Source organism: Podarcis pityusensis, assembly GCF_964106645.2.
Source record: "Podarcis pityusensis genome assembly, chromosome: 12".
Classification (NCBI taxonomy): domain Eukaryota; kingdom Metazoa; phylum Chordata; class Lepidosauria; order Squamata; family Lacertidae; genus Podarcis; species Podarcis pityusensis.
This window is the reverse complement of record NC_138037.1, coordinates 14119766-14131161: the sequence shown is the minus strand read 5'-3', so window position 1 is coordinate 14131161 and position 11396 is coordinate 14119766. Positions and strand designations below refer to the sequence as shown.

General features: G+C 39.9%; 1 protein-coding gene across 6 annotated transcripts in view; it reads left to right on the top strand.

The window, feature by feature from the left end:
* NCAPG2 (non-SMC condensin II complex subunit G2) overlaps positions 1-11121 on the top strand; it is a 35200-nt gene extending 24079 nt beyond the window's left edge. For 5 of the 6 annotated variants that reach the window (XM_080974004.1, XM_080974005.1, XM_080974006.1 and 2 more), the window contains exons 23-28: positions 1122-1306; positions 2998-3144; positions 6119-6222; positions 8436-8533; positions 9428-9533; positions 10719-11121. In XM_080974004.1, coding sequence (XP_080830130.1) covers positions 1122-1306; positions 2998-3144; positions 6119-6222; positions 8436-8533; positions 9428-9533; positions 10719-10770 — 692 coding nt within the window. In that variant the 3' untranslated portion in view covers positions 10771-11121. The remainder of the gene's footprint in view (positions 1-1121; positions 1307-2997; positions 3145-6118; positions 6223-8435; positions 8534-9427; positions 9534-10718) is intronic. The other variant, XM_080974009.1, reaches the window with a different exon arrangement.
* Positions 11122-11396: the final 275 nt, after the last annotated feature.

Here is an 11396-nt window from a genome sequence, read left to right as displayed (position 1 = left end):
CAATTTTACCTTTGGTACAGTAGGCTAGTTTCTACACCCACTCACATGCCCCTCTCTAAGCGAGAGCTTTTATCTGAGTTCATGGACACTTTTCAGTTGGGCAAAAATGCTTGGCCAGGCCACTGAGGACATATGGCCTAGGGAGACAGATTCTGAGTGCCAGAGATGAGGCTTGGAGAGCCACAGTCATTCTCCCACCCTGAGGCTCCTCGCTTCTGTCCTTTATGATGTCCACAGTGTCTATGCAGCAGCCTCCACTCTGTTGATGCACATAATTGGCAGCTTCACTATATGCTCTTCTGAATATATCATTAAGTTGACACTTGGGCAGCCCTTTGTTTCAGGCTAAGAAAGCCTATTCTTGAGTAGACTTTGGCTGCCTTTGTTTCTGGATGAATAGGCATTCTGTGTGCACATTTGCAAGAAACCAGGTAGGACACATGGCATCCATGGCATGGGTGGAAAGAGACATGATCGGGATATAGGTCAAATCCTGTTTTGCTACCTTGCAGAAAAAGTGTGTGCATAGGGTACTGTAACTTCATAAAGGAGCTAAACTGGTGAGGAATGCCTGTAACATTGATGTGGTTTAGTGGTTAGAGTGTCTGAGTAGGACCTAGGAAGCCAAGGTTCAAATACCCACTCAGCCATAGAATCGTAGAATTGTAGAGTTGGAAGGGACCCTGAGGGCCATCTAGTCCAACCCCTTGCAATGCAGAAATTCTGCCCACAGTTGTCCCTGGATGGGCTCAAACCACCAACCTTCTGGTTAACAGCCAGATACACTGACTCATTGTGCCACAGGCTCCCTGGATACCATGAAGCTTTCTGGGTGACCTTGGGCCAGTTACTGCCTCTCAGCCTAACATAGTATCTCACAGGGTTGTTGTAGGGATTAAATGGGAGAAGGGCAGAACCATGTACCCCACTTTGAGTGCCTTGGAGAAAAAGGTGTGAGATATACATGCAATAAATTAATTAAATCAATAAATATTGTAAGATCATAGGATCAATAACCTCCAGGAATTAATTGGCCATTAGACAGACAGACAGACAGTTATATGGGGTGGCATAGCTTAAAATCTGAATTCTGATAGTTAATTTGGTTTTTCTTTGCTTAGACAGAGGCTATGTCTGCATTCCAATGATACTTGGTATCCTGAGAGAGATGGTTGAAGCTTCTTTAGCCCATAATACTGATAGCAGTGACTGGGAAGAGCTTCTTGACAATGTTCAGAAGATGTTCCAGAAGATTCTAGAATGTATGGCACTGAGACTCAGAAGACAACGTGAAGAAGGAATCCAGGTATTTGTTGCATATGAAGTTGGCCAGCTTGTTTCTTGCCAATTGAAGGACTTATTCTATCTACAATTATTGGGGAGTGAAACCTTTAAGGTGATGTGAACACTTTTCCGTTTGGCAATCACGGCTGTATTGGCCAGGCATGGCTGTTGCTCACGAAAGAGTATAGATACCGTAACTTGGGAGAATAGCCTCCAAAGAAATATAGGGGTATTGATTTTTCTCTATAGCAAGGAGATGTGTGTCCCTTTGATGCCTACTTTTATTCTTAAACCAACTTTTTAAGAAAGTCAATGAAAGGCAAGAGGTCATTGCAAATAAAAAGAAACAGAGAAACACACCAGTTAAAAGGAAGAAGTAACAGTATATATTTTATATATACCAACAATCTGCCCAGACAAGCAAAATTACTGCTTGATGAAGGGACAAAGTGGTCATTAGTTTTCATAGCAGGCTTTTCAATAGCTTTCATAAACATTAGTGCCATGATTTCTCGCCTGTGTCTCTGATGAAGGGCTTGCCTGAAATTCAGTGCTGGTACAAGTGTGAAAGGATGATGGACTAGCTTAAGTAGTGTCTTCAAGCTTTGCATGCCACTATTCCGAAGCTGTTCCCTTATAGCAACCTTGCCAGAAATGTGTTACCTCCACTTTCACTGTTACTTGACTCCTATATTTCCATTTCATAGTGAGGTTGTTTAATCCCTTTGTCAGCATTAATTCTTAGTTTCAGTTTCATAAGGATTCATGACCCTGTTTCTTCTTGAGCCTTTTAACACTCTTTATATTGGAAAAATAATTCTGCACAGACTATTGGAACTGGGCTGTTGATCACGATTTGGGTTGTTTCTAAGCAGCAAAGAATTGGAGCACGTTAATTAATTTTACTATTCTAAGATTTGTGTCATAGTACCAACATGGGAAAGTGCATGTACTTACTTCCATCCTCCACTTTCTGAAACAATCTAGTGATGCTACACTGCTTGCATGGGCTGGCTGGAACTGGGTGCGAGACTTGTTCCCTCTTCCACATGAAAGTAGGCAGTTCACCTTCAATGCTCTTTGTAGACTGCTGTTACTGGGTACATGTTTTTAAGCTGCTGTGACTTTCATGAAGATTTTCTCTGCTCTGAGTTCTGCAGCTATGCCCAAATGATTAAACTCCTGAAAACAGACTCATAACTCTTGTTCTCTCTGAAAGTGTTATCCTTGAGAAATCTAAATCTGTTTATTCAAAGGGCTGTTTATGACTTCTAAAGCCTGACTTCCAAAGCTTAGGCCCAGGACCACATTCTGCCATGCAAACCCGATAGCGTTCTGACACCTTCAGGGGAGGCCCTTCTCTTGATCCTGCCACCCTCACAGGGATGTTTGGAAGTGGCTGCTCTCAGACTCTGGAACTCCCATCCTAGAGAAGCTAGACTGACTCTCTTGTTCTTCTGGCAAGTTCCAACATTTCCAAGTTCCAAGACTGTTTTATTCCAACAGGCTTTTAAATAGTGATGTGCTTTTTTTACTATCTGCATTTTAATTACATTTTAACTACTGTATTACCTTTTGTATGTTTTTAGTCTTCTGTATTTTATTTGTATTTTAAATTGTGTACACTGTCTTTTGTGTTCCAGTCTGGGAAATATGCGGATATAAATAAACATAATTATAATATAATATAAAACTATTTTTTATTTCTTCTAGTTCATTCATTCTGTTCAGGAGCCTCTTCGAGAATTTGTACATGTGGTTCAGTGTTGTGCTTTGACTTGTCCAGCTGTTCACCATGGAGTCCTTTCTTCTCTGCTCGCTGCAACAGTAGTCGAGACAGGCTACACCTTGCAACACAAGGTACAAGGCTTTGTTTTGCTTTCTTTCTAAAAATGCTCTGTAAGCATGAAGGGAAAGGGAGGTATCAAGTGATCATGCACAGGTTTATTAGTGAATTGGTGCTGAGATATATTTTTTGTACTAACTTGTATACTCAGTGTATTTTATAAAAAGAATGTCACCATAAATCCAAGATCTTATTCTTGTGAATATAAATTGCTTGCTGTTGCACTTTTTATTACAGCTATAAAACTGCAGTTCATTTTTATTGTCTAATAACCTTACCATAAATTTATTATTGTTGGAGAAACTGGCTTGTCTTCAGTTTTTGGAAGAGTTTAGATATAACGACAAAAATCCAGTGCCAGTTAACAAACTACCTTTCATTTATCTTGAATAATGCTACTCCCCCCCCCATCTTATATACAGTTGATGGTCTAGAGTGGTGACTAATCTGTGACCCTCCAGATGTTGTAGCTTGCATCAGCCATTAGAGTCAGGAATTATGGGAGCTATAGTCCAAACTAATGTAGAGTGTACCACAGGGTTAGCTACTGCTACTATGAAGCATGCTAGGAGTATCTGTTTTCCATGGACTGCTTCCTAAGAGCCTTTAAAATATGTTCAAGCCCACATGTGTTCATTTCCACTCAGAAAAGCTGGATAGATTGTTCGGGGATGAGGGGGACTTCTAACAAGCATTGATTCTACCTGAACTGAAAATGTGAGTTCTGAGTGGCTCTGCCCACCTTGACCAATACCTAAAACAAGAAGTATAAAGGTGGCAGCAGCAGTGATGGGAAGAAAAGGAGAGAGTGGTGTGGAATACTTTCCAGACTTGCAGCTGCTGTTTGCTGTAAGTGGGGAACCACCACTGGTCTACATGTCAAAGATTTTGGCCTCAAGGTTATTAGAAATGCTTCATGTCTCACTATCATTCTTATGGGAATTGAAAGTCAGCCTGAAGGGTCTCATGGCAGTAATCCGTCACGCAAAATTACAGTGAGCAAAATGTAGAATGTTCTGCAAAACTGAAAGGCTAAAGGAATGCTTGGTCCCTATTATTACTTTGATGCTGTCAGTGACCTTTTGTAAGGTGAGACATGGGGACCACTACCTTCCCTCCTGGTTCTTTGCTAACAACCATGAAAGAAGCATTTTAAACTGTATCTTCTGATTAGCTTTTGCCGTCTGTTGCTCTGTGCTTCCCCCTCAGAAGAAAGAAATGAGACATAGGCTGCACCAGAAATCTTAAAGCTATCACAGTTAGCTTCTTGGATGAGGAGCACAGCTGCTGAATTTATGTCTTTGTTTCTTAGAATAATGTTTTATTGGGTTTTTTTTGTTTGCATTTGTTTTTATTATACAGACTTACATTTTCTGTGTTGTGTTTTTGTATACCACTTAGATATTTTTTAGCAGCTCAAAATTATCTGAAATAAATGTCTTGCCAGACATATACTGGGGGCGGGGGATGGTCATCCACCTTGCTCTCTTTTGTGCAAGAAATCCTGACAATTACCATTCCCTTTGGTGTGGACCCCAATCAGGGAGCCCAGCCAGGGTATATACCAAGCCTCAGCTCTGCTGTGACATGTTTACTGGTATTAGGTCCAGTGTCTCAAGGACCTATGAAAAACCAAGGCTTTGGGGAAATATGCCAAGGGGTGTTCAGGCAGTTTTCAAGCATACAAAGGACACTACCTAAGCAAATTATTTGGGCACCAGTAGAGTGAAGGCTGATTCTAGAAACATCACATCTAGTCCAGCTGTCTGTTCAGATCTGCACAATTTGTTTTCATTTCATTTTCATAGAAATAATAAATTATTATTAGTAGTAGTATTTTCATGGATGAGCTCAGAGTGGCTAATGAATTGTATGGCTTCCAAGTTGTCTCCTATCTAGGCAGCTTACAGGCCAGATCTCAGCTTCATACAAGCTGTCATGTGATTTCATACCGTTCTCCAGGCCCTAGCCTAAAGTCCCCAAGAAAAGGCAGCTTCATTGTTGTTAAGTTGCAGATCTGTGAGGACACGAGCCAAATAATAATAATGTAGCTGCATTAATGATGAGTGCTAGAAAAGCTCTAAAACAATTACACACTCCTATGCATACTTTTTTCCTCACTTAATCATTGTTCATTCAAATGTGGAATTCACTCAACCGAACGGCAAAAGCGTGCTTGGAAGAGTCACACTTTAGTAAGGGCGGTGTCAAGGACACAGAGCTGAAGGACTTGGTAATGGTACTTTGAATGAGATTTTCAAGTGATAGCTGCGAGTTCAGACCTCAAGCTGGTCAGTGGACACCCCCCCCCCCTCATTCCTACCCAATGAGAGAGCACTATGCCATCTGTTCCCCGTTAGTTATGACCCCTAAATTTACTATTAAGCCACTGTCAACCTTCACACTGCTCTGAATGCCAGCAGGTGCAACAGACCTTTCAGAGCTGTTAGAGCTTAGTGTGCATTCCCCTATCAAAGCCACAACAATTGCTAATGTACGGTTTGAGATAATGTCATGTAGCAAGTACTGCTTTTGTCAAGGGGATGGCAGTTTCCAAAGCCAATTCTCATGACCTTTCATTCACTCATAAAATGGATTGGCTTCCTAATCCTTAGAAAAACTGCACTTTTGTTATTAGGTGGTATTCTGCATGCACATGTTCCACTGTATAATTTTTTTTTATTTAAATAAGTTCTCCGGTACACATTCTAGGACTACTCATGGCAAGGGGCTGAGCAAGAAGTGGCTGGCTCTATGCTTTGCCTCAAAAATGGTATCAAGTAACGAGACAATAGGAGCTGAATGCTCCTTCCGCCTGTCAGCTTTCCTTTTTTAAAATCCTAATTGTAGACATCTAGTAATTCTTTTTCTGGCTGTTCCGGTTCTGGTTGAATATTACATAAACTTAAAGTATCACAATTCTTTGCCTGCTGTGTATTCACTTCCAGTTTGCCTGAATAGAGTCTCTTTGGGTTTCTTCCACTTTAGGCGTCCACTCCAGAAGAGCTGACTCCACCTAAGTCTTTTTCAGACCTCCCCCCACTATCAAGTATTTTGATGGCAATAGTGAACAAGTCAGCAAATGTGGTCAGGTAAGTTCTTTCTATCCCCACCCTCCCAAATGTATGCGGCAAAGCAGATAGCCCCATTTCTTCTTGCATCACTGCTTGTACTCCTGCCTACATTGCGGAGGAGCAAGTGTACCTTCCTCCCCTGTACCATGCAGTTGAACCCTTGAGTGTGATGTGGGCTGCTGATGGCAGTGCTTTACATGAGCGTGCGAAAGAGAGAGCTGATGGGGTAAGTATGAATTGGAGCCAAGCTTTAATTCCTTGTAGATACAAAGGCAGTTAATATCCACTGGCAGATCTCCATGTCTTATCAGCCAACTTTTATGCTAGGCTTTTTGTTTCTTTCTTCCTTTATTTTACAAATTGGTAAGAGCTCCTTCAGACCTACACTTTATAATGGCAGCCTGAATGCATTTAGTTATACTTTCTTTTTTATTGGAACCTTAATTTAGCACTAGTATGTTGAAGACTAGTTTTACCACTCTTCAAACATAATACAAACAGAGCTATTTTAGGCCTGCAATGTTGATCCACCCTACATTTTAAAAAAATAATTAAAAAAATCCAGGAAAATGGGTTCTACTTTAAATATACATATTTGGTCATAACTACTCGGGATACATGCAGTTGCCCACATCAAAATGCACCGTAGATTGCCACTATGGGGCCCCCAACCCCAGGCAATTGGGCTGTGTTCCTTGGCTTAGTTTGACAGCTGTATCAGAGAGAGGAAAGAAGACCCCACCTCCTTAGAACTCTCCTCCCCCACATGGTGGTCTCTGCCTTGGCAGTAAGTGACAAGCTGTTCTCCAGTCAGTGCCTTTATCTTGAAGCAAGCTACTGTTATTCCCACTCCACCCCATCCCGGGCTTTAAGCTATCTAGTTGAAGCCTATTCTACTATGCATTTCCTTGAACAAAATGGATGAACAAAGACTCTTCCAAGCTGCTTCAGTTTCTCAAGTACTGTATATGTATTGGAGCAGAATGACGGACAGTCAGTTTTAAGACCACTCACCGAAGAAATTTGCAAAAATTAAGGTTCTCCCTCTAAAATGACATGCCCTAGTCTGTTATACTTGATTTGACCTGGAAATCTATTTACTAAGAACCTGTTTAATTATTCATGTACTTACTTCTATTCATATACTGTACTTATTTCTGTATTTGACAACATTAATCTAAAAAACACAGTTTTAGAGCTCATATTGAACTGTTCAGTTTCCAGGGATCAGGAACTTGTTGCATTTGAAACTACCATTTTTGCCACATACAGTCCTTGAATCTAAAATCAATCTATCTTGTAACCATTGCTGCTGAAACCATACTTTGTCATCAGTTTAGCTTGGGGCTGACATGCACTTCCTTTCTCATGAGAACTATTTCCTAGGAAGAAAAGTGTGAGTGTGTATGGGGTGGCAGTGGTGCGTTACTCCTAGAAGACTGAATATTTTGCCATTTTCACTTTCAAATGCAACATGAGAAGCTGAATATGATTGTACTTGGTTTCCCTCACCCAGATAGGGTGTAGTTCACAGGCAGTTTTGTATAAGACGTGAGCTGCTGAATTATACAAAGGATGTTGTCATCTTTACTTATGTTTCCATCACAGTGGGTTACATCTAGAAGGATTCTCCCTCTAACTATATGTATGACTATTTAGTTGTACTAGGTTGGTGACTTTATGTTTCTAAATGCTTGTGCATTTTAAGAAAATTGTCAGGAATTGTACATTTGGTAGCAGTGGGAGAGCTCAGTAGGTAGAGCATGAGACTCTTAATCTCAGAGTCGAGAGTTCACGTTGGGCAAAAAGATCCCTGCACTGCAGGGGGTTGGACTAGTCGATCCTCATGGCCCCTTCCAACTCGAGAATTCTATTATTGTAATGCTAAGAATGGAGATGCGGTGTTTTGTCCTATTTGCCCACCTCCTCACCCAGATACACTGGAACAGAGGGAGTTAACTTGGAAAGGGATTAGGGCTATGGTCTGCCTAGAGAGGCTGCAGTGGAAAGTTTGAGGTAGAAGGGAGGGGAAAAAACTGGGCTGAAGGTGGAGAAAGGAAGTAGCTGTTCTGAGGTTCCTGGGGAGGGCGAAGTGACAGCAATGGATTTGGTAACAGTACCTTGAAGTTATTAAGAGTTTTGCACAGGATCTTAAACCTAAGAACTCTGAAAGCTATTGTTTTTTCCCCCTCTTTACTTGTATATTTAATGCATATTCCGTTCATTCTTAGATCTTTTCTAAAGGAGTTAACAGAGTCCATTGAGTCTGAAGAAATTGAAGGGATTGTCAGCATTGCAGCAACTGTGTACATTGTTGCTTTAATTAAAGGTGAGTAAAAACAAAACTTTGAAATCACTGAAAGCTGCACAAGTTTAATTCCGATTTTTGGACTCCCGAATTGCTTTTGACAACCCCTCATCAAAGACTTTAGAATAAGCTTGCTAGTTAAAGCTTTCTAGTAAAAGATCAAGAAGCAGGCATTGGAAGTAAACTGGTTCACCTAAGAGAGGGAGATAAGTATGACTCTCCTAAGGATCTGTATAGGGACCAAGGCCACTTAACTTGTTAAAAATGATTTGAAGTTGAGAGAGCAGGGAAGTAACCAAGTTTGCAGATGATGTCAAATTATCCGAGATGTTGGAAATACAAGCAGACTGTGAAATGCTACAAGGGAATCTCTGCAAGCTAGCTTGAATAGGTGTTAAAATGGAGAATGAGGTTTAACAACTGTAAATGTTGAGTGATTCATATTGGGGTAAAAATCCTAACTGTGACTAACCAGAAGAGAGAGATCGAGGTCATAGATAGCTGAATGAAAGCATGAACTCTGAGTGTGTTGCGGGGGGAGGGTAGTTAAAGGGCCAATTCTATGCTAGAAATTATTGGAGAAGGGGTAAAAAACCAAATTGCTAGCATTTTCCCGAATAGGTTTCTTTTGGGCGGCAAAGATCTAACACTTACTGAAAACTTCAGATTCTGTATAAATGCAAATACCTTGTAGTATTTATTTTTCACAAAATGCTATTTGATTTCCAGAACAAATTATTGCCTCTGTTCAAAAAGGCAATTGAATTCATGGCTAGCTTGAAAGGATTCTTTTAGTGCAGCCATGATTAGTGGATTTACTTTTACACCTTAAGGGAATGTTTCGGTTCCCTTTTCTGTTCTACCTATTTCTGTTTCTCAGTAAGGCTCACTAGTTTTCATAATCATGTTTTTCAGCAGGTAAGCATAGGCCATCATACATAAAGGATATAGCATCTGCCCTTCAGAGGAAGTTAACATCATACAGCGAGATTATCAAGGAAGATGGTAGCAGCATGGAAAGGTAAACCTTTGGTGGAATGTTTACGTTCTGCAATGTAGAAAAGATATATACTAGTGCTGGTGTGTAATGCATTATTTTATTTGCAAAAATATTGATATACCACTATTCATTAAAAATATCAGAACACCTGCAATAATAGTACATAAAACCATATGAAGCAGTCTGGTCTTAAGCAGTTTAGATTTTATCTTCTCATTGGCCTTATGTATCATAATAGAATTGCAAAGTTAGAAGGGACCACGAGGGTCATCTAGTCCAGCCCTCTGCAATGCATGAATCGTTTTGCACAATGTGGGGCTTGAACAGATAACCCTAAGATTCAGAATCTCGTGCTCTCCTGACTGAGCTATCTTGTTGCGTAATAAGTTATTTGAGGCCCACACGGAGCATGGAAAGAAAGAAAGAAAGAAAGAAATGCCTTTCAGTTTTTTCTTGCAATTCTAAAGGGGTTTTTTGTTTAGTTTTTGAACAACACATGCAGCTATATGTTAGCAGCAAACCTTCTGCTTTTCTCCATACTTCATGTATATTGAACTTATTAGGTCATGCAAGAGGAGATCAAATACAATAGAAGGCATCAGTGGTTTTTGATTCAGTGATCAGTATGTTATTTAATTCTTTAAAAGATTCCAGCTAATGCCATTTGCAAATGGATACTCTTAGCCACGTCTCTCCGTGTTAATAAACAAACAATGTTCTTAATACTTGGAGCTAGCTAATAAAGACTTTGAGTACTTTACCCCCAGGATCTTTCTCATTGTGAGAATGCATCAAATTTCTAAAATCTTAGGAATCCATCAAAGGTAACATGGCTTGTTTCCGTTAGCATCTTGTGCAGGTTTCTTTCTTAATACAGTGTACACAACAGTGTGGAATGGGGATATGAGACGGAGTACTTTTGTTTGAAGCTCAATGCTCTCCCAATAAGCTCTTCGGTACAAGAAACCTTATACGTAGCTGCATAGGAAGATCACCAGGATGGGGCCTTGACTAGGAGATATAAATCTAATCAGTACAAAACCCAGTTCATAGTGCTGTGAAGCAATTAATTTTAATCTGACATCCATACTTTTGCATAAGAGTATCAGAAATGTCATAGTAAGCAGATGTTTTAGTTAATGGAAAACTCTTCATTTGCCAGTCATTTGTGTAACTTACACAGCTGCTCCCTGCTCTTGTTTTCAGAACCCTCTATGAAACGGCTCTGCGTGTTTTGGATGAAATATTAAGTCCTTGACCATGTAACTATTTATATAAACTAAGGAAACAGTGAAGAAGATGAATACACCCCTTCCAGAGAACCAAATGACTTAACTGTGCAGTGTTTTGCCTTGAGTGGGAAAACCACGCCGCTTTGCTTTGTGCTTCCTTGTCATGAGACTGCTTCCATAGGTAATCTTTAAAGACAAAATCAAATTGTACATTCATTTTTGTAAGAATTGTGAAGAAACACTTTTAAATGCTAAAGTATTTTTTGTACATTGCTTTAAATATGGCTTAGATCCTTGAGTTATATTTTGTATATATTTAAAAAAAGCTCTTTTGAATGGCATCCAGATCTTTACATTAAATCACTATGCAAACATCGGTTGAGTCACATGAGGCATGCTTGATCAGCACCAAAATCTTTCACCCAATGTAACTGTTAAGTAAGAAATGTCTTGTCTTAATTTTTAATATGGTATTTCACATACCGTTATTGAATACGGAGTAATATTTTCTGAAAGCTAATGCAATCACCAGTATAGATAGGTACTCCTACTGACTTATTCTGATAGCATATTTATGACATTCTGAATCTTTAAAAAGGTTTCTGTAATAGAGTCTCCCCCAGCTACTGCATGCACATTCACAGGTTTACAT